This window comes from Schistocerca americana, chromosome 1 (assembly GCF_021461395.2).
Source record: "Schistocerca americana isolate TAMUIC-IGC-003095 chromosome 1, iqSchAmer2.1, whole genome shotgun sequence".
NCBI lineage: Eukaryota > Metazoa > Arthropoda > Insecta > Orthoptera > Acrididae > Schistocerca > Schistocerca americana.
The window spans coordinates 276,718,231-276,739,968 of record NC_060119.1 but is presented as its reverse complement, the minus strand read 5'-3'; the positions used below and the strand labels follow the sequence as shown (position 1 = coordinate 276,739,968).

At 39.1% G+C, this 21,738-nt stretch overlaps 1 protein-coding gene across 1 annotated transcript in view; it reads right to left on the bottom strand.

Moving 5' to 3' along the window:
- The window catches only part of LOC124593772 (ATP-dependent DNA helicase Q4), a 155,710-nt gene that overhangs the window by 27,848 nt on the left and 106,124 nt on the right, over window positions 1-21,738 (bottom strand). Inside the window, exon 8 of the mRNA XM_047132124.1 lies at window positions 1,369-1,486. Within this exon, the coding sequence (XP_046988080.1) occupies window positions 1,369-1,486 (118 nt within the window). The remainder of the gene's footprint in view (window positions 1-1,368; window positions 1,487-21,738) is intronic.

The following is a 21,738-nucleotide window of genomic DNA, read 5'->3' as shown; positions in this document are numbered from 1 at the left end:
GAACCACTCGGCCTTCTACTGTCTCAAACACACAATATTCTGGATATGAGAGTGGGATGGTAGAATCCTACCTACTGCACATCACATGTTTGTGTGTGCAGGTTTAAAATCAGTCACAGGAAGAAAGTAGACGAGGCGGTCGGACGGCAGCAACAAGTACCTGGCGAGCAATCCATAGATGTTTTATTGAGTGCGTAAGGAAGAACCATGGAGTTTATATGTAGCTCTGTGCTTATTGTGTCATTGAATATTGTTATTAAAACAAGAACAGTTTTAAAAAAAAGTACTCTTGTAGACTCTTGACGCAACCTTGTTAGGGGCAAGACTCATTTTATGATTCTTATTAAGAAAGGTCATGGTATCCAAGCCAACTTTCTTTTAACTGTAACTCAAACTGTTTCTATTGTACAACTGTAAGCGAGACTTGCGGGAAGTTACATATTCAGGTGGAAAGTGAAACTTTTATTGTGTATGGAGGTCAAATACATTAGTTGACAAAAAGTAAAGTTTGTAGGTCTACTTATTTCATAAGTAGAAAGAGTCTAAAATTCCTGTACCTAGCGTTATTCCATGGAGATGAAGTCAAGAGGGTTTTCAGCAGCCTGCTATTCAGTAAAGAAGAGTGGCTGCAAATTCCAAGTAAGTCATCTCGTAAAGAACTGGAAGGTGGTTTGGGGGAATAAGCCGATATAACCCAGATCCACACTCATACCTTAAGTCATCAGAACATTAGAGTACTATTACTTGCTACACACCTGGGCTAGGATGTTGAATGCTTGTTTGGTCCACTCCATTATTAGAATATGAAGCAATCGTACAAAGAATCTATAAAGAAAGTCTGCTGGCAAAAAATATTGCTTTTGTTTAATTACTTCAGTTATGAAAATTTGCTCACTCAAATATATGCAAAAATCTCCCGCACAAAAACCTGAAGATAGGCCACAGATGTCAACTGTTACAATAAAAACAATAACAAGAATAAAGCAATCTCCGAATATCCCCTTCTGTGTATGTCTGCATTACCGTCGCCTAGCGCGTACAGCAGATTCATGGAAGTTTACAACCAGCGTCTATTTCCACAAATGGAAATATCTATTGATTCTCTTAGTTCCACCCTTTCTACATCCAGGTGATCGACATGCTAGACCTGTACTGTTCACTGTAGATCGCTGTTTAATACCACCTCTAAAAAAATATAAATGCAAGGCCCTACACATCACAATGAAGAACTGCAGCAACAAAATATCAACACACAAAATGACAAGGGACTGATCATCACCAAAGCCTCTCATCACTAAGTTAATACTTGCTAAATTATTGATTTATTTGAAGTATCTATGTACTGTATAGCAGTTTTTGAACACTTACCTGCCATGAAAGCTTGCTGAACAGTTTTCCTGCGAAATGCAGTAAGGCCAGCATGGTAGGCCTCAGCATTCCAAGAAACACGGCCTCGCCTCGCATTTGATTCACGTTTGGTGGGATCCTGTAAAATTTAGGTTCATTACAAGTAATTTATTTTCTCTGTGCAGCACTTAGTTATGTTAAACCCAACAGTATATGTTTCTAATGATCTGACTCATTTTAATATTGTGACTAGAAATTACAAACCAAAGTAATTACCTGTAACACGATATACTGATGAAAACAGAGAATAAAAATGGTAAAAACCAAGGTAGCACCAGAAAGTTCAGTGCCTAGAAAGCAAATTACTTTTGTTTGAGTTGTATCTTTGCTCACGTAGTCCCGTACAATTCACATAGAAAGAAGTAACAACAACAACGATGATGATGATGATAAAAGTGTGGAGCAGAATCACTGGTTGGATACGTGATGAAAAAGAATGGAGGTTAAAGTAGCTTCTATTTAAATCATGTATGGCATAAGCAGTGCAATGAACCAAAATATTCTGACATTCTTCAAGTCATCATACCCTGACAGTGCACATGCTCTGTCAAAAAAGGAAAGAAGGAAAACTAAGATTTAACATCCTACCAAGAATGGGCCCAATACAGACAGAGCAAAAGCTCGGTTCAGTCAAGAATGGAGCAGGAAATTTGCTTTTTAGGTTACAGAGAAACCAACTTGCCATTTGCTTTTGGTGATTTATGGAAACTGTGGAAAACGTAAACGTGATTGGTTGATCGGGGACTGTAAATCCACTCTTTCCAAATGTAAGTCCTGTTTCTTATTCACACCCAAACTTTCATCATGCATGAAGGAAACAAACATGATAAAGGATGCTTAAACATTAAAGTGATCTTTTTCTGGAATTTCACAACAAAATTCCTCCTTCACCTAATGGAAGAGGAGGATTAAATTGAAAGTATACTAGCCAAGTGCAGGGCACCACTTGACATAACTATGGAAATCAAGTAGCTGATACAACATTACTGTTGGCTGCTGTGGCACCACTACCCAGAAGATGTTCATCATCAAAAGCAACCTCAGATGAGAGACTCAGAATCTGGCATAAAAACCAGCTCCAAAGGAAACCTCATTCTAAAAACTGACAACAGAAGGATCCAAATGCAACCTGCAGAAATGTGCTTTCACGCAACCATCTCTCACATTTTGGAGTGAAACCTTCTGTCATTGGGTTAACATCAATAAAGGACCAATTTGTGGCCCTCACCCACAAGGAAATGATGTCTAATGTCCTATGTGGTTTCCTAGCAACTTACAGGATCACCCTGATTGATGGCCACAGCCCAGTGGAGCGGCTTCATGGCTGTTCATCATCATCACAGATTCTTTAAACAAGCTGTGCCTGCCACCAGCACATGTCATTGCCTAGCCCACTCCTTTTGGGTGAGCAACCCAGCGCAGGTCCCCAAGCTCAAACACAACCTGATACATGCCTGTGGAAACATCTCTCCATGATTTTTACTGTGGCCTGAAAACATGGACTTTGGTAACACTTCCACAGTCACAGATCTATAGAGGCTCAATAAACTTCCAAGCGGGGTCTCGGCTGCTGTGGTGCCACTAACAAATGAATGCTTGTCATCAAAAGCCCCACAAGTTTCATGTGTAACTCATCTTTAACAAAAGTGATAACAACTCCGGCTCTATGACACGTGCAAATAGAACTTTGAAAATTTTTGTAGTTGGGGAAGTGTTGGTTTTCTAACCATGGAGGAACTACAGTAACTACTAATGCAAATCACACAGTGTTAACAGAATCTAACGATAGCTATATTACAGGCAGTGTAAGCATTACTGAATATACCAGGAACAACTCCAGTGCCACCCATGTTCATGGCTTTCCCACCATTTAATGAACAACATGAGAAATGCAATGCTTAGAACCAACATTCGCAGTTACACTTTTTTGGCTTGCCAAGTCTTCAATACGGAAAGACAAAAGACCAGGCTTCTGTCAGAAATCCCGAACTCCACTATAAAATCTAGAACCATTAACAGATCCAGCAGAACTTTGAGTTGCCTAGAATATTTTCTTTACTCCAAGAATATTTTTCAAAAAAACAGATGGTATTGCAGCCAGGTTAGATGTTCAGCTAGGGAAAAATGGTCCCAATCAATCTTGCAGACTGGACTGACAATCTACATGGATTAAGTAGAAATAGCAATTTCAAATGTATGCATGGGCAGAATTACGTGAACACTCTAATCAGGGACATTATAGTGCATCTTACACCTGACTTGAAAGTGAGGAACTTCTTCTTCTTCTCCTTCTTCTTCCTCTTCTTCTTCTTCTTCTTCTTCTTCTTCTTCCATTGGCACTACAATCCGGGATGGGACTTGGCCTCCTCAATAATAAGTGAAGAACCATGCACTGAGGAAACCGGATCTATCTCTGAAGAGTAATGAGATAAGTTTCGGCCTCTGAATCTATCCACATACTCCAGAGTTTATTTATGATGAAAGAATCACATCACCTCCGGTGGAGCCCCACTTGCTCCAAGGCTCTGGACAACATTGTCAACAATCACACCAGGGGTGACAGTCCGCATCAGAAGCAATACTGTTGCCCGCCTGTAAACTTTGTTTCCTTTGCCATGCACTAAGCGAGTGCCCCCGTAAGTGCCAATCACAACACAGTGCAGCAATAAGAGAAATTCGCAAGAGGTATACTGTAGCAGTTCCAAGACAGAAACCCTCCAACTTATGGAAGTATACCAATTGAGTGATAAATCTGCAAAAGTGCAGACTTCTCATGATGTAATCTAGCTTTGGTTGGGCTACTCTCCATCCAGTCCACATAACGACAGCTGTAAAAGACCCAGAAGTATACACTAAGGTCCAAAAGAATTCCCCCTATAGGCAAGAGTATTATAGACCTAATAGCATTTGCAACAAGTGCTCTTGAAAAGCACAGAAACTCACATAATAGTAGGTACAGAAAGGTGGTTGAAATCTGAAATTGCTTGCAGTGAGATTTTTGGAGAATATTTAAGTATTTGCTGGAAGGTTGGGCTCGTGGCAAACAGAAGTGGTGTATTTGTAGCAGTAGACAAGAAAGTCAAATACACCAAGACAGTAATTGAAGTTGTATGCAAGACTGTTTGGGCAAGACTCAGTATCATAGTTGGGCATCAAATGGTAGCTGGATCCTTCATCGCCCACCAGACTCACCTCCTAATGCTTAAAAACTTTAGAGAAAATCTCAGTGTACGTAAGTCCCCAAATCGTACTGTAATCATTGGTGGAGACTTTAACCACCCACCGATCAACTGGGAAAAAGTGATAAGGTGTCCTGTGGAACATTATTACTTCTCTGAAAACTACTTACAACATGTAGTCCAGATCTCCACTCATGATGGAAATAAGTTAAATCTAATGGCAATAAATAGATCTGACTTCTTTCAGTATGTCCACATCAAAATTAGTATCAGTGACCATGACGCAGTTGTGGCAACAATGATTATCAAAGTGCAAAGGACAATTAAAACAAGCAAAAAAATATATAAGTTCATTGAACTAGATGAAAGAGCAGTCCTGTCATATCTGAATGAGGAACAGAAAACTTACTGCACAGGACAGGAGCATGTAGAGGAACTACGGCACAGGAGAAAGACTAGCTGACCATGCACTGATTAAATATACACCCAGTAGAACATTTCATAATGGGAGGGACCCTCCATGGTCTAGTCACTTTAAAGAAACTGCTAAAGAAACAGCGACTACCACATAATAGGTGTAAAACAAAAAATACGGCTAAAGCTAGAGATACGCTGAATGAAATGCATTTAGTTGTCAATAGAGCAAATTGTGAAGCCTTCAGTGACTACTGCAGCAGATATTTTCGAAATATCTTTCCCAAAACCCGAAGAAATTCTGATAGCATGTAAAGACTTCTCGTGGCACCAAAGTTAGTCCAGCCATCCATGGACATGACAGGAACTGAAATTAGCGAAGCAAAAGCAGAAATGCTTAACTCTATTTTCACATGTTCCTTTACAAAGAAAAACTCCCCAATTTAATTCTCATGCCCCTGAAAATATGGGTGAAATAGTTATCACTGTGAGTGGCATTGACGAACAGCTTAAACTGAACACAGTTCGAGCACCCGATGTAATTACTATCCGATTCTATTCTAAATTTGCAGCTCAGTGAGCCCCAGTAATTGGAAGAAACCACAATTCACACCTGTCTACAAGAAGCGTAAGAAAATTATTCACAAAATTACCGACAAATATCCCTGACATCGACTCGTTGTAGAACCTTAGAACATATAATAAGCTCTAACATAATGAAGCATCTCAAACAGAATGACATCATCCATGCCAACCCGCAAGGATTCCGAAAACATCATTCATGTGAAAACCAACTCACATTTTCCTCACAAGATATACTGAAATCTTTGGATCAAGGCAGTCAGGTAGATGTAGTATTTACTGATTTCTGAAAAGCGTTTGATTCAGAACATCCATGCTTACTGGATGAAGAGTCATCATCAGATGTAGAAGTAACTTTGGGTGTGTCCCAGGGAAATGTGTTGGAACCCTTGCTGTTCATGTTGTATATTAATGGCCTTGCAGACAATATTAATAGTAACCTCAGACTTTTTGCAGAAGACACATTTATCTATAGTGATGTACGAGGTCTGGTCAAAACATTCCGGTACATTCATAATTTCATGCCAGTAGTGTCTTGGAACGAAATGTGGTTGACATCCCTGCACACGCCTGTGTTTAATGTGTAACTGCCGAAAGTTTAATTGTTGTATGTCTATTAGTTAGTTGTATGTCTATTAGCTATTGTTCAGTACTGTACTGAGTAGAACGTTGTGTAGCACAGTTTGCCAATTTTGAGATGGCACGACTAAAGCAGCAACATGCCTGCATTAAATTCAAGAAAACCTTTGCAGAGAGACACAAAATGATGCAGGAATCCTACGGTGATGAGTGTTTCAGCCGTACTCAGTGTTATGAATGGTCCACACGGTTTATAAATGGCCGCACAGAAGTTAAAGATGATCCTCATTCATGACACTCTTTGATGTCTGCCGATGACGCTCATGTCAGGTACTTTAACAAAATTGTGGATGCCAGTCATAGATTGACTGTCTGAGAGATTGCAGAAGAATGTTAACATTTCAGTTGGATCATGTCATGAAATGTTAACACAGCCTCTTGGAATTGAGCGTGTTGCCACCAGGGATGTCCCATGGCTCACAAGTCAAGACCAAAAAGCCCTTCACCTCGCAATCTGTGAAGACCTTTTAGATCACACAAATGAGAACAAGATATGTTCCTTAAGAGAATCATAACTCGTGATGAGATGTGTGTCTACGGTTACAATGTGGAGACCAAGGCTCAATCTCGGCAATGGATCGGGAAAGGTTCTCCAAGATCACAAAAAGTTCATCAGGTTAGATCACATGTCAAAGCCATGATGCTGAGTCTTCTTCGACTTTGAAGGATTCGTTCATCATGAATTCATGCCACACGGATAAACTGTTAACCGATGATACTATCAGAACGTGTTGCGATGCCTGCGAGAAAATGTGACATGGAAACAGCCTGAAATGTGGTGAGACAATTCATGGCCCTTGCATCATGATAAAGCACCCGCACATTCATCCTTGTTGGTGCATGACTACTGCACAAAAAATGAAATCGCTATGCTGCCTCATCCTCCAAACTCTCCAGACCTTATCCTGCAGATTTTTAAATTGAAAACCCCACTGAAAGGACGAAGATTTGCAATGACAGATGAGATAAATGAAAATTCACAGACGGTGCTTTGGGCACTCCAACAAGAGGTGTATTAAGACTGCTTCTGGAAGTGGGAACGCCATTGGAAGCAGTGTATCAATTGTCAAGGGGAGTATTTCGAAGGAGAAGTAAAAGGTAAGCGTGAAAGAATTTTATGGACAAAGCTTCTAAAATTGTTTGAACAGACCTCACACTGTAATTTCTTAGACTTTCCTGGCAATTTTGTGACATCTCACTGAATCGAGTGTATTGCCGGGGGTCTGCGTTTATCTAACACAATATTTCGACGTTGTACCTCGGCGTCTTCATCAGGTGCTTCCTGTAACTGAACGACAGGATGACCATGTCCCGTATTTATGTCTGGACAATGTCTGGCATTCCCTATGCTATCTGCTCCCGCTGCAACCATGTTGGTTGATCGCCAGATGTTCCATCTTCCGTCCGCACCCACTCCCGCTGTTTTCCCTGGTGGGGGCCATTTCAAGGCGTACCCTACTAGGTCCGCACCCACCAGGCGCGTTCCTAGCACTGTCGACAAGCTGTGTTTGCTGTTGGTGATCATTCCGACTTTCTCTAGAGAGACCGTGTCGGTTGGTCGCCAGGTGTTCCATCGTCCGTCCGTTGGTCTGGTCAATGTAAGATAGCCTGACGTTCAGTCACAGGAAGCATCTGATGAAGACGCCGAGGTACGTCGAAATACTGTGTTAGATAAATAAACACAGACCACCGGCAGTACACCCGATTTAACGAGATGTCGGACCTCGTACTGTCTGAAAGAAGTTGCAGAAATATTCAGTCAGATCTTGGTAAAATTTCAAAGTAGTACAAAGATTGCTAACCTGCCTTAAAAGTTCAGAAAGGCAAAATTGTGCACTTCAGGAAACAAAAAAATTTAGTACTTTATGAGTGCAATATGAAAGACACAATTGGAGTCACCCAACTCCTACAAATACCTGGGTGTAAGACTTTGTAGGGATATGAAATGGACTGATAACATAGGCTCAGTTGTGGGGAAACAAGTGACAGACTTCGTTTATTGGTAGAATACTAGGAAACTACAATCAGTCTACAAAGGAGATTGCATACAAATAACTCATGCTATCCATTCTGGAATATGACTCAAGTGTGCAAGCCCCTTACCAAGTAGAATAATGGTAACAGAGCATACTGAACGCATATAGAGGACAGCAGCACAAATGGTCAGAGGGTTGTCTAACCCACAAGAGGGTGTCATAGAGATGCTGAAGAAAGTGGTCTGGCAAATTCCTCAAGCTCTGCTTGTATTTCAAGCGCAAGGCCAGCAGTCCTATCACTTCCGCCAGCCGCCTATATGAACTGAGCAGGGCCTCAGAACTCATGCAACAGGCATCGTTGGTGCCAATGTGAGCCACAAATTGCAGACGACAGCATCCTGCTCACTCGACAGTCACAGGCAAGGCCACCTCCACATCTCTGATGAGGCTCCCCGACAGACACACTGAGTGCACATTGGCCTTCTTTCCAGCCCTGAGCGCTATCTGCTGAAGGGTCTCCATAACACGCCTAACGTTGGAGCTCTTGATAACTAGTAAACCTCTCTCACAGTGTGCCTGCTCGGATCCTGCTGAAGGAGTGGCCACCTGTCCATGTCAATGGATATGGCCAGGTGGCCTGTCTCCGCATTGAACCTCCACGCCGAGTGACACAAATGCATTAGCACTCGCCACTTACCCTGCTATAAGGATGGATCCATCAGAACGGGTGCACTAGAAGGAGCCTCAGAAGCAGAGCCCATGGGCAAAACAAGCGACGCTTGAGGTGTCCCATGCAATGCACAAGATTCTCCACCACCGCTGCACCCCGTGGCTGTATGCTGAAGGTGACTGATGGTAGCCAAAAGTTCATTCAGCTGTTTGTGAACTGCGGCCACCTCCTCCTGCATCCACACACAGCATGCACACATCCTAGCCATCCTAGCAAGACTAAATGAAGAAGAAAACTATAAAAGCAGACAATCCTAGATATGCAATTTGCTACCCTCCCAATGTGTCACCGATGGACCCTTATGCATTAATGAGCTGGCTGTTCAGTGAGCAACTACTGCCCTACAGAATGAATGAATTCATTTACAAAAATACGAGATTAAACCTCTTAAACAGAAAAACAAGCGAAGTTTAATAAACACACAACGAGGAAAGCACAGTTAAAAAGAAAAACACTTAACTTTTCACACTGTAGACATACCAGCCAAGAGCTGTAGTCTGCGTGTAACTTCTTAATTTCATGTTTCAGGAATAAATTCATCCAGAAGGTTATTATAGCAACATAAGGAGAATAATATTTCTTTATTTACTTTAAGCATGAACATTTTCAGCAAACTTTATATCCTTTTCTTGTCTGCTGTTTGTGTTCCTTCACTACTTTCACTTTTAATTTTAAAAAATCTATTTGCACTCATTTTGTGGCTGTATACAACAGTGATGTCACATTAATATTTTTGTAGTCATATCAAAAGGGTGATGAAGGCTTTTACACAATGGGTTGGTCTAGTATGCAATATTAAAATATTTTTAGACTTTTCTGTTAACCTGCAAGTTTCATTATGAAATTAACCTGCTGGGCTTTTTCTTGGAATTCTGTGAAACGATCCTCCTGCTTTACATCACATAACTCTGAAGCCAGGACCCACAGAAGTTAAACGCACTCCCTAATTACTTTCGGCAAGAAATCTGCTTCAGTATTTATGTAGGTGTAAGAGGAAACAGCCTTTTTGTACAAATAAGTGGATGAGAAAGGTATAGTTGTTACTATTTTATTTGATAGTATTGGGAACTCCACCTTTAAGTTTAACTAGAAATTTCTATGTGATAAAAATTTGTAATGTTTTTATAACTTAAAAGTCACTGGAAACCTACAGCAGCTGCTTGCTTCAATTTGAACTTAACGTGGATTTCAAAATTATATTCTCTTCTAAGAGATTGCGGATCCAGTTGTTATTACCAAACAGAGCAGGGAAATACTCTTTGAAAGCTTTTCTAAATCCCTTTATCACATGTTCTTTAACTATGTTCTTGACATTTCCATTTGAAGAAAGATGAATGTTTACTAGAGAATTGTGAAGTCATCAAAGCACTCAATTTCACTGGAATGTTAGACATGTCTCAAACTGTGGTCTTTTTAATGAACATTTTGATACAGTCTTCCGTAGTACAAAAGCTTGGACTTAGTCCCAGAAGTAAAAAATTTTAACTGTTGATTTTTTAACTAGAGGGAAAAAGAAGAACAAGAAGACTGCAAATAAACCACAGTCTGCAGCCAGACATTGACTTGGGAAAGTTGTAGCTAGTGAGAAAAAGATAAACTTCATACAATATGAGAACAATTCTGCCACTAGATAGCCATCTGACTTCTATGTGTGTCAACAAAAATTTAGGAATACTTGTCATTTCCTCTTATAGTATTGCAGCAGAAATTCAATAATTAGTGAGCTGCCATTTAATAAAATTAATTGCTCTCTTTGTATCATGAGGCACAGAATTATTTTGCATGCACGTAACAATACACTGACTAACCAATTTCAAATGAAGAAAATTTAACCCTAGAATAACAAGGTGGGGTAAAAAATTATCCCAGTCCGTATATATTTTTTATCCTATGTTAGTATTACTGGCTTCTCGGGAGGAAGTCACCGTTCACCTTTCCATACAGTATTATTGTTCACACTGAGAGGGCTATAACCTCTCAGGCTTTATTCTCCATCATCCTTTAACAGGAGTACTTCGAAATTTATCTGTCGGGGTAAAAAATAACCCTGCCTTGTTATTTATGTTATATTTTTTTCTTTACAAATTAGGTGGTACTTTCTTTTGTAGACATAGAAAATGTCTTCTGGCACAATATTAAAACTCCAGAGGAAATAATGACAGAATTTGAGCATCAGAGGCTGAAAATGTACCTTACAGCGACTCAGACGAAGATGTAAGAGAACCTGAAGACAGCCGTATCACAGACGACAAGGAGGGTGACGAATTCGATTTAAAACCATTTGAGGTTGATTCAGCAGATAAATGTGGTCGCCAAGTAAGGAAAATTTTATACGGCAGAAATGGGTATTGTTGGAACACACATTCCTTATATAAAAAGCGTTGAGAGTGCCAGTAAAGAATATAGTGGTAGAAGTATCTGGTGCACTACGTGAGGCAACAAATGAAACATCTCCTTTGAAACTATTTGAACTGTTGTTTATTAATAACATTGTTTCACTAATAGTTACATACACAAACCAAAAACTTGTTGATTCGAGGGTAAAATTCATATCACTACAACAGCATATTGGAGATACCGACCAAAACGAAATAAAAGCATTGTTTGGTATACTTTTTATGAGTGGACCTCTAAAAAATGCCCATGTCAGTTGTACTGATGCGTAGTCTGTAGTATACTGGTCCCCATTTTTCCAAGGAGTTATGATGAAAAATCAATTTAATTTTTTAATCAATAATCTAAGATTTGATGACCAACATACTAGACTGCAAAGAAGAGCAGCAGACAAGTTAACCACATTTAGTGATTTATGGCATATGTTTGTCAAGCTGTACAGTCCCTCTGCTCTCCTAAATATTGATGAGACACTCCTCAGCTCCCAACGCAGATGCCCATTCAGTATTTATCTGCCAAGCACGCCGAAAAAATATGGACTAAAGATAATTTCATTATGTGATGCGAAGACATATTACTTTTATGGGGTGCATCCCATACTTGGGAAATGATACTAGAGATACATCTGTTTCAATTCCTACATATTATGTGATGAAATTATGTAAACCTATATATACGAAACAACATTACAATGACAACAGGTTTGCTTCTTTAGCAGTCGACAGAAGGTTGACAATGGTTGGCACATTATGCCAAAACAAACCAGAAATCCCAGGATTCCTGCTTCAAACTGCCATGAATAGGACAGTTTCTTCATTTGTATTCATTTACAGGAGAGAAAAAAATGTGGGAGTCATACATTCCGAAGAAAAATAAAAATCTTATTCTTCTGTCAATGATGCATGAGATAGGTGAAATATATGAGAAGGCAAAGAAATCTAACACAATACTTATCTACAATAACAACAAACGGGGAGTCGACGTATTTGATTTACTACGCAACAACAAGACCACGGCATGAAAAACTAGGTGCTGGCCAATTCGATACTTGATGGGCTTTTAGATGCCTATGGCCTATGGCTTGTATAAGAAGAATGGCGACACAAACACCCGAAACAATTTTCTCAATCATTTGCTTTTGGGGTGGTTGAAGCAGAAATGAAAGACAGACTCACAAGAAAAAATTTACACAAAGAGCTTCTCATAAGCATGGAACAGATTTTGACACATTTTGGGAGCGATATTCCAATCTCAGCAGCACAACCAGAAATGATCTTTTTTTTAAAAAAAGTGGATGATGCTTTCTTTGCAGTCAGAAAGAAGACTGGAAAAGTTCCTTTGAATGCAGCGTGTGTCTGAAACCAGTGTGCAAAGACCATTGGAAAAATATTTGTCAAAGTTGCCATAACACTTTAGTTTGAAAATGTTTGATGTAGTCTAGGAAAAGGGGTAGATTTTGGGAAAGACACCCAGAACCATAGGTCAGGGGAGACTTACCATATGGGATAAGAAGGAAAGACTGATTCACATTCTTATCCTGCATGGTAAGTCCCCCTAACCCATGGGTCTGGATGACTTTTCTAAAATCTACTCCTTTTCCTAGATCTCTCCAGTCCTTTTCCTTAACCCTTTACCATTCTTCTTTCCCCTTCAAAACCTCTGCCTGAAGAACAATCACAACAGTCTTTTATATGTGTGTTCTGCCGCCGCTTAGTGAGTAGATTTTTTATCTGTCCAATTAAATAATAAAATACATTGATATTATAACTGTTAGTTGTTTTGTCATATTGTAAAACATCAACAATACTTTGTAATAAATGTTGCATACTGTTTCATTGCTACTTTATATTATTCCAGAAGCATTTTTTTAACAGAGATAATTTAGAAAAATGTGGGGTAAATTCTTATCCCAGCCTGTTATTTATGTCTTGAGAGTCACACTTTTTTACTATAGGGTTAATGAATCACCTTGTTACCAATGTTAAAGCCATCAACTAATTTAATATATAACTAGAGGTGAAATACTGTATCGGTAAACATTGTGCAAAGTAAAAAACTACTTGCGAACAGGCCAAAGAGATCACGTTTTGCACCCGTTACAGTGTAGTTTCTGGCTGGCACCTGACTTGACAAGCAGACAAGACACATGGGCATCAAGGCGGACATGGACTGTGGCAGAGCACCACAAAGCCCAATGGGTCTCGGTGCGGCTCCGTCAGCTGCCCAGGCAGCCCAAGTCAAAGATCACCCATCACTCACGGCTATGGTCCTAGGCAGGCCACGCAGGCTCAACGCACGCTTCTGCTCCTTGTTTGCGGACACAAGGAGAATTGTCCACTGTCCAGAAACAGCTGGAAACTATGCTGGACCGGCTCAACAGGCTTTCGGCTACTGCTCAAAGCTGGAAAACACTGGGGCACCAGAGGCGAAACCTAATTACCCCACTGTCACTCTGACTTCCAATGTGAATCATCTGACAAGTGTGTTTTCACCTGAAGTGAGTTGTGGACAGTGGCAGATTTGCTTATTTCTGGGCAGAGGGCAAAACTGGGAACTGGCCGCACAGATGGCTCCTTATGCCTCAGCAACAGGTACAAGGTGCTACCCTCTATTGATCACACATATGAACCAGCGTACACTGCCTCTCCTGTTCGGCTAGCGGCCAATTTTCCTGCCCAATTCTGACAAGTGCAGAGGGCGGCTGTGCTAGTCATTGGCAGCTCAACCATTAGGCGGGTAATGGTGCCCCTCAGGGAATCAGCAGGTAGGTCAGAAAAGAATGCCATTGTGCACTCCGTATGTTGCCAGGAAATCTCATCTGAGATTTGGAAGAGGCTCTGCCAGCGGCCATCAAACACACTCGGTGCAACAGGCTGCAAATCATGGCTTGTGTCTCCATGAATGACATCTGTCACTTGTGTTGTAAGGCCATTATTGGTTCCTTTTGGTGGTTGGCTTATTTGGTGAGGGCACCACCTCACAAAGGGTACACGCTAAGCTCACTATCTGTAGCATCGTACCCAAAGTCGATCACAGTCCTCTTACTTGGAGCAGAATGGGATGTCTAAACCAGAGGCTCAGGTGATTCTACGATGGTATCAGATGCAAATCTCTCAACCTCCATTATTGGGTGGAGAACTGGAGGATCCCCCCTCATAGGTTAGGTGTACACTACATGCAGGAAGCAGTTACTTTCTGTACATATTAGAGGAAACTCCCTTGGGATCAGTGACAAACTGCCTGCTAAAATCAAAGACACATCAGCCACATTATTTTCTGAGAGCGTTTGTCCTTGCAAATCAGAAATGGAAAATTACAATATGGTATTAGTAAACTGTAAGTGCATTCAAGGTGAGATACTATAATTACAATTGCTTACTGAAGGTAATAATGTCCAGATAGCACTGGAAACAAAAAATTGGTTGGACCCAAAAGTGAATGGCAACAAAATCCCAAATATACATTGGAATGTGTACTGTACAATTACACATCAATGGTGGTGGCATATTTATTGCAGTGAAGAATTAGAAAATATTAAGTGAAGTTATTACAGATTCAAAATGTGAAATAAATGGGTTGCACTTAAGCATCTAAGATGGATCACACATGGTATGGTAACTGGACGCTTTTATAGTCCGGCTGTGTCAGGAACTGTAATAGCATGGTGCTTCAGGGTAGAATCACAAAATTTCATGAATAAGTTTCCTTATCACAGTAAAGCAGTAGGGGGACGGTTCAATTTGTCAGAAATAGAATGGGAGAGCCATTCCATCAAAGTATTCATGTGACATTATTCTGAATTTCTTCTCTGAAAATTACTTCAAACAAACACTTCTAGCATTAATTTTCCTCAACAGAAGTAGTCAACACCAGAAATATCTTTCAATTCTGAATAGGTTAATTTTATGTCACCTGTTTCTCTAAAACATTTCATATGATTTTGTACACAATGTGTTATATTTCAAGCTAAAATAAAAAAAAAATTACTTAATTTTCTTTATAACAAACAATATGCACCAGCTCTGAATGTACAGCTTAAATTATTTTCTTTTAGAAACATTTGAAACTACGAAATACTGGGCACACTTAAAATTTCTGTTACTAATTACGCAATTTAGTACTGTTCATTATGTTTATCTCTGGATTCTTTTATAAAATAATAATATAAATTAATAGAAAATCATTTGTCAAGAGGATTTGTAAGCCCTTTGGAATATTGTTAGTACCGCAAAGTGAAGGAATAATGGGCATGCCTCCGATGTGGTTAGACATGTTTTGGTAATTTGGAATAACAATGTAATTTCGGCTTTGTTAATGTGAAAATTCAAGACAGTGTGTTACAAAAAAATGTCGGAGAACAAATTATTGTGAAGAAAACAAAAAATTCAGAGCAGGTTTATTTCAAACTTATTATGTCAACTGGCACCATGAGAACCTACAATTTCAAAAATGTTGGCTTCAAGAATCAGCCCCCAGACTTGAAGAACTGGAGCCAACTACGAGAAAGGAAATAAGTAAAGTTTTTTTGTAAATCTCACTCCTCTCGAAGCTTATTAAAAGAAACTTCCTGGCAGATTAAAAATGTATGCTAGATCGAGACTCAAACTCGGGACCTTTGCCTTTCACCAGCAAGTGCTCTACCATCTGAGTTATCCAAGCACAACTCACGACCCGTCCTCACAGCTTTACTTCCACCAGTACCTCATCTCCTACCTTCCAAACTTCACAAAGCTCTCCTGCGAAACCTGCAGAACTAGCACTCCTGGAAAGAAGGATGTTGCAGAGACATAGCTTTGCCACAGCCTGGGGGATGTTTCCAGAATGAAATTTTCACTCTACAGCAGTGTGTGCGCTTATATGAAACTTACTAGCAGATTAAGACTGTGTGCTGGACAGGCCATGAGTCGTACTTAGGTGGCTCAGATGGTAGAGCACTTCCTCACGAAAGGCAAAGGTCCCAAGTTCAGGTCTCAGTCCGGCACACAGTTTTAATCTTCCAGTAAGTTTCATATCAGCGCACACTCAGCTGCAGAGCAAAAATTTCATTCTTATTAAAAGAGTTATTTAACAAATGATGCAAGGGAGAGGTAGATTACAAGTGGTGGTGTCATCCGAGATCAATTGGCTAATAACGAAATTTTGTCTGTTGCAGAAGAAGGGAGAGTGATTTGTGTCGTTTGCAGTTTATGTATGAAATAATTTCCAATCACATGAAGAAAAAAGAATGAGGGCTGCCCAACAAAGAAAACAGTACCAAGAGCGAAGATGTACTACCAACAATTACAGAGCGGTTCAAATGAAAAAGGACTTTACAACTATAACCAGGGACATCTTAAAAGAAACACAAGTACAAACTATTTGTGTCACTCTCAGAATGTTAATTTGTTTGTGGACTCATGTGCTTATAAACAAAACGAACAGAGATAAGAATAGGAGTGAGGTAGAAGTGAAAGCTGTAGGATACAGTCACGACATGTCCAAGCCAAGTGAAATTGTAGTCACTAAAGAAACAATAAAAACTGATATTCTGCAGTTGATTTTGGCAAAGACAGTGGAACTGAAGACAGATAACAATAGTAAATTGGACAGGGTACTAGATCAAATGGACCAACTAAGTAATCTAGTTTCAGAGCTAAAAAACGGGTTGTCAGAGGTTAAAAAGTGTGAATGAAATAGTTGATGTTTTAGAAAATAAATTTATTGTTTTGGAAAATGACTTTATAGTTGAATCAGCAAGACAATCAAAGAATGTTAATAACATCAGTGTTGGACAGAAGGCCGTAGAAAAAAATCATCAGTTTAGACCAAAAAATTTTAAATGTTGAAACAATATGCAAACTAATGTAACTGTTTTAGGTCAAAAAAATTCAGTAGTTCACAACATGTGTGAATGAAAATCTATGTGCAAACAATGGTATTGCATGGTCCAACATTCATATCAAAAGTTTTCCATCAGACAATTTACATCCAGTGTGCCTCCTGCACCACTGTAGAGAGCGTTTTGTGTCAGGTATGAATGACAACCAAAAAATTAAATTTGTTAAATGATGTTTGAAGGCAAAGCTCTATCACGAGTAAATTTAAATTTAAGTCATTGGGAAACATCAAAGTTTAAGAAAAACTTTTTAGATAAATTTTAATCAGAATCTGAACAGGGGAGGATTAAAGATGAATTTTTGAATGGTACTAATTATAGGAATAGGTATGGTATTTCGAAAGACTTTTTTAAGAATCAACTTAAAAAATTAGCAGAGCTTGATGAACTATTTGATGAAATGACCTTTACTGATGCACTTAAAAGGAGATTGCCAGAAAGGTTGCACAGTGGGATTTAGTACACAGGCCTGACAACTGTCTAGAACAATTTTTACGATATGTTGTCAGGCTGGATAGGGCAGTAGAAAGAAGTATGTACCATAATAATTGGAATGATAGAAATCACAATAGGAATAACTACAGAAACAGAGATAATGGTAACTTCTGTCAGGATCAAAGTATCAATAGAGAGAGAAATTTTGAACATCAGCAGGATAGGAATAATGGGGATAACCATGGCCATTTTAATAGAAGAAACAATCATAGAAGTAAACACTCGTGAAACGGCAGTTCGCCTCATTGAAGGACCACAGTTTTGGGGTGACGAAACACAACATGCACAGGATGCCCCAGTTACACTTGCAATTAGACAATAATAACAGTGTTAATGATATGGCACATGTATCTGAAATTGAACAGAAGGAATATCAGATTTCTCATTTATGTTTTGATCAAAAGTTTTGGAATACATTTAATTATGGTGATGAAGGTGCTAATCTCAAACCAGAATGTGAAAGTAGTGAGAATTTTGATGTAGTATGTACTAATGATTTCTTCTCTTGATCAGAAAATAGTGGTATTGATGTATGTAAATCGGAGCTGTGAAATAACTGAGGTTGGTAAGTCTGAGACTGGTGACTTATTGCAAATGAATGTAGGCAAAGTAAGTGACTTTGATTGTGATGAGACTTGTGTTGTTAGTGATGTTGTTGATGAAGTAATTTTTGGGGATGATGATGATGATGATGATCAGGTGTTTGTGGAGTTTAAGAATAATGAAGTTTCAGAGTTACTTGTGAATGAAATTGACAACATTGGTAAGGTAAATGATATGTGTGGTATTGCAAGTGCGAGTCGTAGAATATCAGTCCAGTCACAACAGTTTTTCACTAATGTCAAGTAGAATAATGATCCAAACAGTAAAGGTGAGATATCTGTGAGTCTAGAGAATAAAGGCGAAAACTTCTTAAAGCCTGTTCGAGACCAGATTGATGCTAACATAGATAAATGTGCATTCTGAAATAAGTTAGCTCTGGTTAGTTAGAATTTGTATGCAAATTGGTGGAATGAAGTGAAAGAAAATCTAAGCAGGAATTTTAATTTTGACAGTAATATATTTTGTGTCTCTTCTGTAACAAGTGACATTAGTTGTGGCATTGTTTTCAGTCTTTACCTGATAATATGACTAACCGAAGTAATGCTATGATACCAGTAAAGTTGATAAAACCGTATAAAAACAGTGTGGATGTAGCATTTGATCAAATTGAAGGTGATCTTTTGCATGAAGTGTCTGACAACAGAGAAGATGATTCAGATTTTGGGTGTCCTTACATTAAGATTAAGATTGACCAGTGGGAAGGTAACTGTTTGATTGATACAGGAAGCCCGAATTTGTGGTATATCTGAACAATTTAGAGATAAGATTAGGTATAGGAAGAATTTTGTGGAAAAGATCATTGTAGGTGTAAAGATTAGAGGAGCTACAGGTAAGCAAAGCAAATTGGCAAAATCTCAAGTATTAACATTTAGTATACAAAAAAAGACCTTTGAACATGGATGCATAATGATCCCTAGTCTGGAAGTAAATGTACACTATGTTTGCAGCTTCATACGACTACACAAGTGTTTTTTGTTTGTCAGGAATGTAGTATGTAAGATCATGTGATTTCTTAAGTTCTGTCTTATCTATTGACTGGGTAAGAGGTAAATTTATTGCTCTGTGTTCACTCTGCACCCACTGATGTGAGGACCTGTTGGGAATGACGCAATCTGTCTAACTTTCAAAAAGAAGTGTGTACCCTAAAAGAGATGGCCGGTAATAATGGTTATAACTCCAACATAGTCGATAATATAATTGAGCGCAAAACGAAAAAGACAGTTTCCACGTTAATGAGGTCTGTGGACAACAGGGACGAATGTAAGAGATTTGTAGCTATTCCATTTCTAGGAAACATATCTTATAAAATGTAATGTGTGCTCCATGAACATGATGGTAATGTAGCATTTTCCAACACCAATAGCTTAAAACGGAATTTTGTTTGTTTCAGCAATAACAATTATAATAAGCTATTGCAATCAGGAGTTTATAAACTGAAGTGTAACGTTTGTTCGGCATATTACATAGTGCAAACAGGTAGGTCTATAGCCATAAGATATAAATAATATATGCCATCGAGGATGGGTATGAATAAGAAAGGGTTACCGTTTGCTGAACACATAACTGAAGAAGGACGTATGCCCCAACCTGTTAATGACACCGAACTATTGTGTAATGAAGCAAAGGGTATGAAATTAGATTTATTGGAGGAGGTGCACATATACAAGCACAAAAAGTCTGACAGTAGGAATTTACTAAATGATCAGTGTTATTTGAAAAGTTCCAGCTACCTTGAAGGTTTTCTGCCCGTACTGGGCATAGCAGATAGGCACTAGTGGTTACTCGATTGTGCCACATGATTGTAGGATTACCTTTTGAGATAAACTAGTGTTTTAGGACAGTGCTCCAGTAGGAATTTGTCATAAAGAGTCATGAGCTGCTTTTATGTTAACAGTGGTTCATGTTGAGACAGATATGTTAATGTGTCCTTTGTTATCTTGTATCGTGTTACCGCACTCATGCACTAGGGTGCTAGTCATAGAAATAACGTCAATCATTGGTAGTGTGGCTATGTGCAACGACTACAGTCAGCAGGTAGAATTAGCCCTATAAGTTACTAGAGCGTATAAAGTAAACTGAAGTTTTATTTGCATATGATAGTCTCGTTTTTGAATCATGCATCAAATAGTGATATGACAAACTTTTTTTATATGAAATTATTAATGTTCTACCACTCTAGATATCGTACGCAACAGTATTTCATCAGTTGGACATTTCTATTAATAGTATATGGCCCTTCATTTGCACATATAAGCATGTTGTTAATTTATTGTCGTACATAGTGACTAGTTGCCTGATAAACAGTGCAACATAGCTCAATGTGGTGAGCGCCACCTATGGCGCGAAGGAGTGCAGCACATTTGACAACCGTGCACCCAGCATAACAGAGGTAGTGGCAGAGGACATACAGTGCCATATGTAATTTTACTTACGTTCGAAACAGGCTTATGTCTGTTGAAGTTATTTTATTGGTCTTGATGCAGCCCCTGGGCTAATACATTTTTCATTTATTAGTGTTTATGTAAGTAATACGTTATCACTTACCTAATTTTGAAGTTTATGTGTAGATTGTATCACTGGTCTAGATGTTACTTTGATCATTTTTAGGACTTTTGAAGAAGGCTATATTAATATAGCAGAAACCATGGTCAAGGTTTAAAATAAACATAATTTAGTGCAACTGTGGGCTGTTTTTCATTCGAGACAATTTCGTAATGGTTGCTGTTGTCGCTGCCATGATGAAAATAATAGAGCAGTCTAGTACTCAGTGCCGATTTTTCGTGCGCTGCCTTGCACCACTGAAATAATATTGTAGAAGTTATCATATACTCTTTACAAAATGTGACACCAGACACTCGACTATGGAGTGCGGGCTTCATTCAGTTGTAAGTCAGTGTGCCTTCCATAACAATGAACATGCTCTTTTACCTTGGATCAAAAAAAGAACGAAAATGGCCACTCATAAGTGCCGTACCAACTACCTTTGCATGCGTAATACCCAAAAAAAAAAAAACCTTGCCTTTTTATAAGTATGTCTTCTGCTGTTTATCAAAATAGTAAAGTAAGCTGATATGCCCTTTTGTTACCTGAAAAGATTTATGTATTACATACCATGTAATTTTTACATAATTTACGTAATTATATAACACATTTTAATTACCGGTCGTGGACGCTGAATAGAATACAAAAAGAACTAGAAGTCCAGCGTTCAAATTAGGCTTGGAACAGCTCTATAATGGGCATGCGCTGCGAACGAAACGAGCAACAACTCAATACTGAACTAACTAGGAGCAGTCGGCAGTGGAACTGGGATGAGTGGCCACATGAAGAAGGCTGAGACTGGGACCGGAACTTAGACTGAGTCGGGAATGGGACCGGGAATGCGGCTGGAACAAGATTGATCGTTTCCCGTTCTCAGGAACTATAAGTAGAAAGCCGCGACCA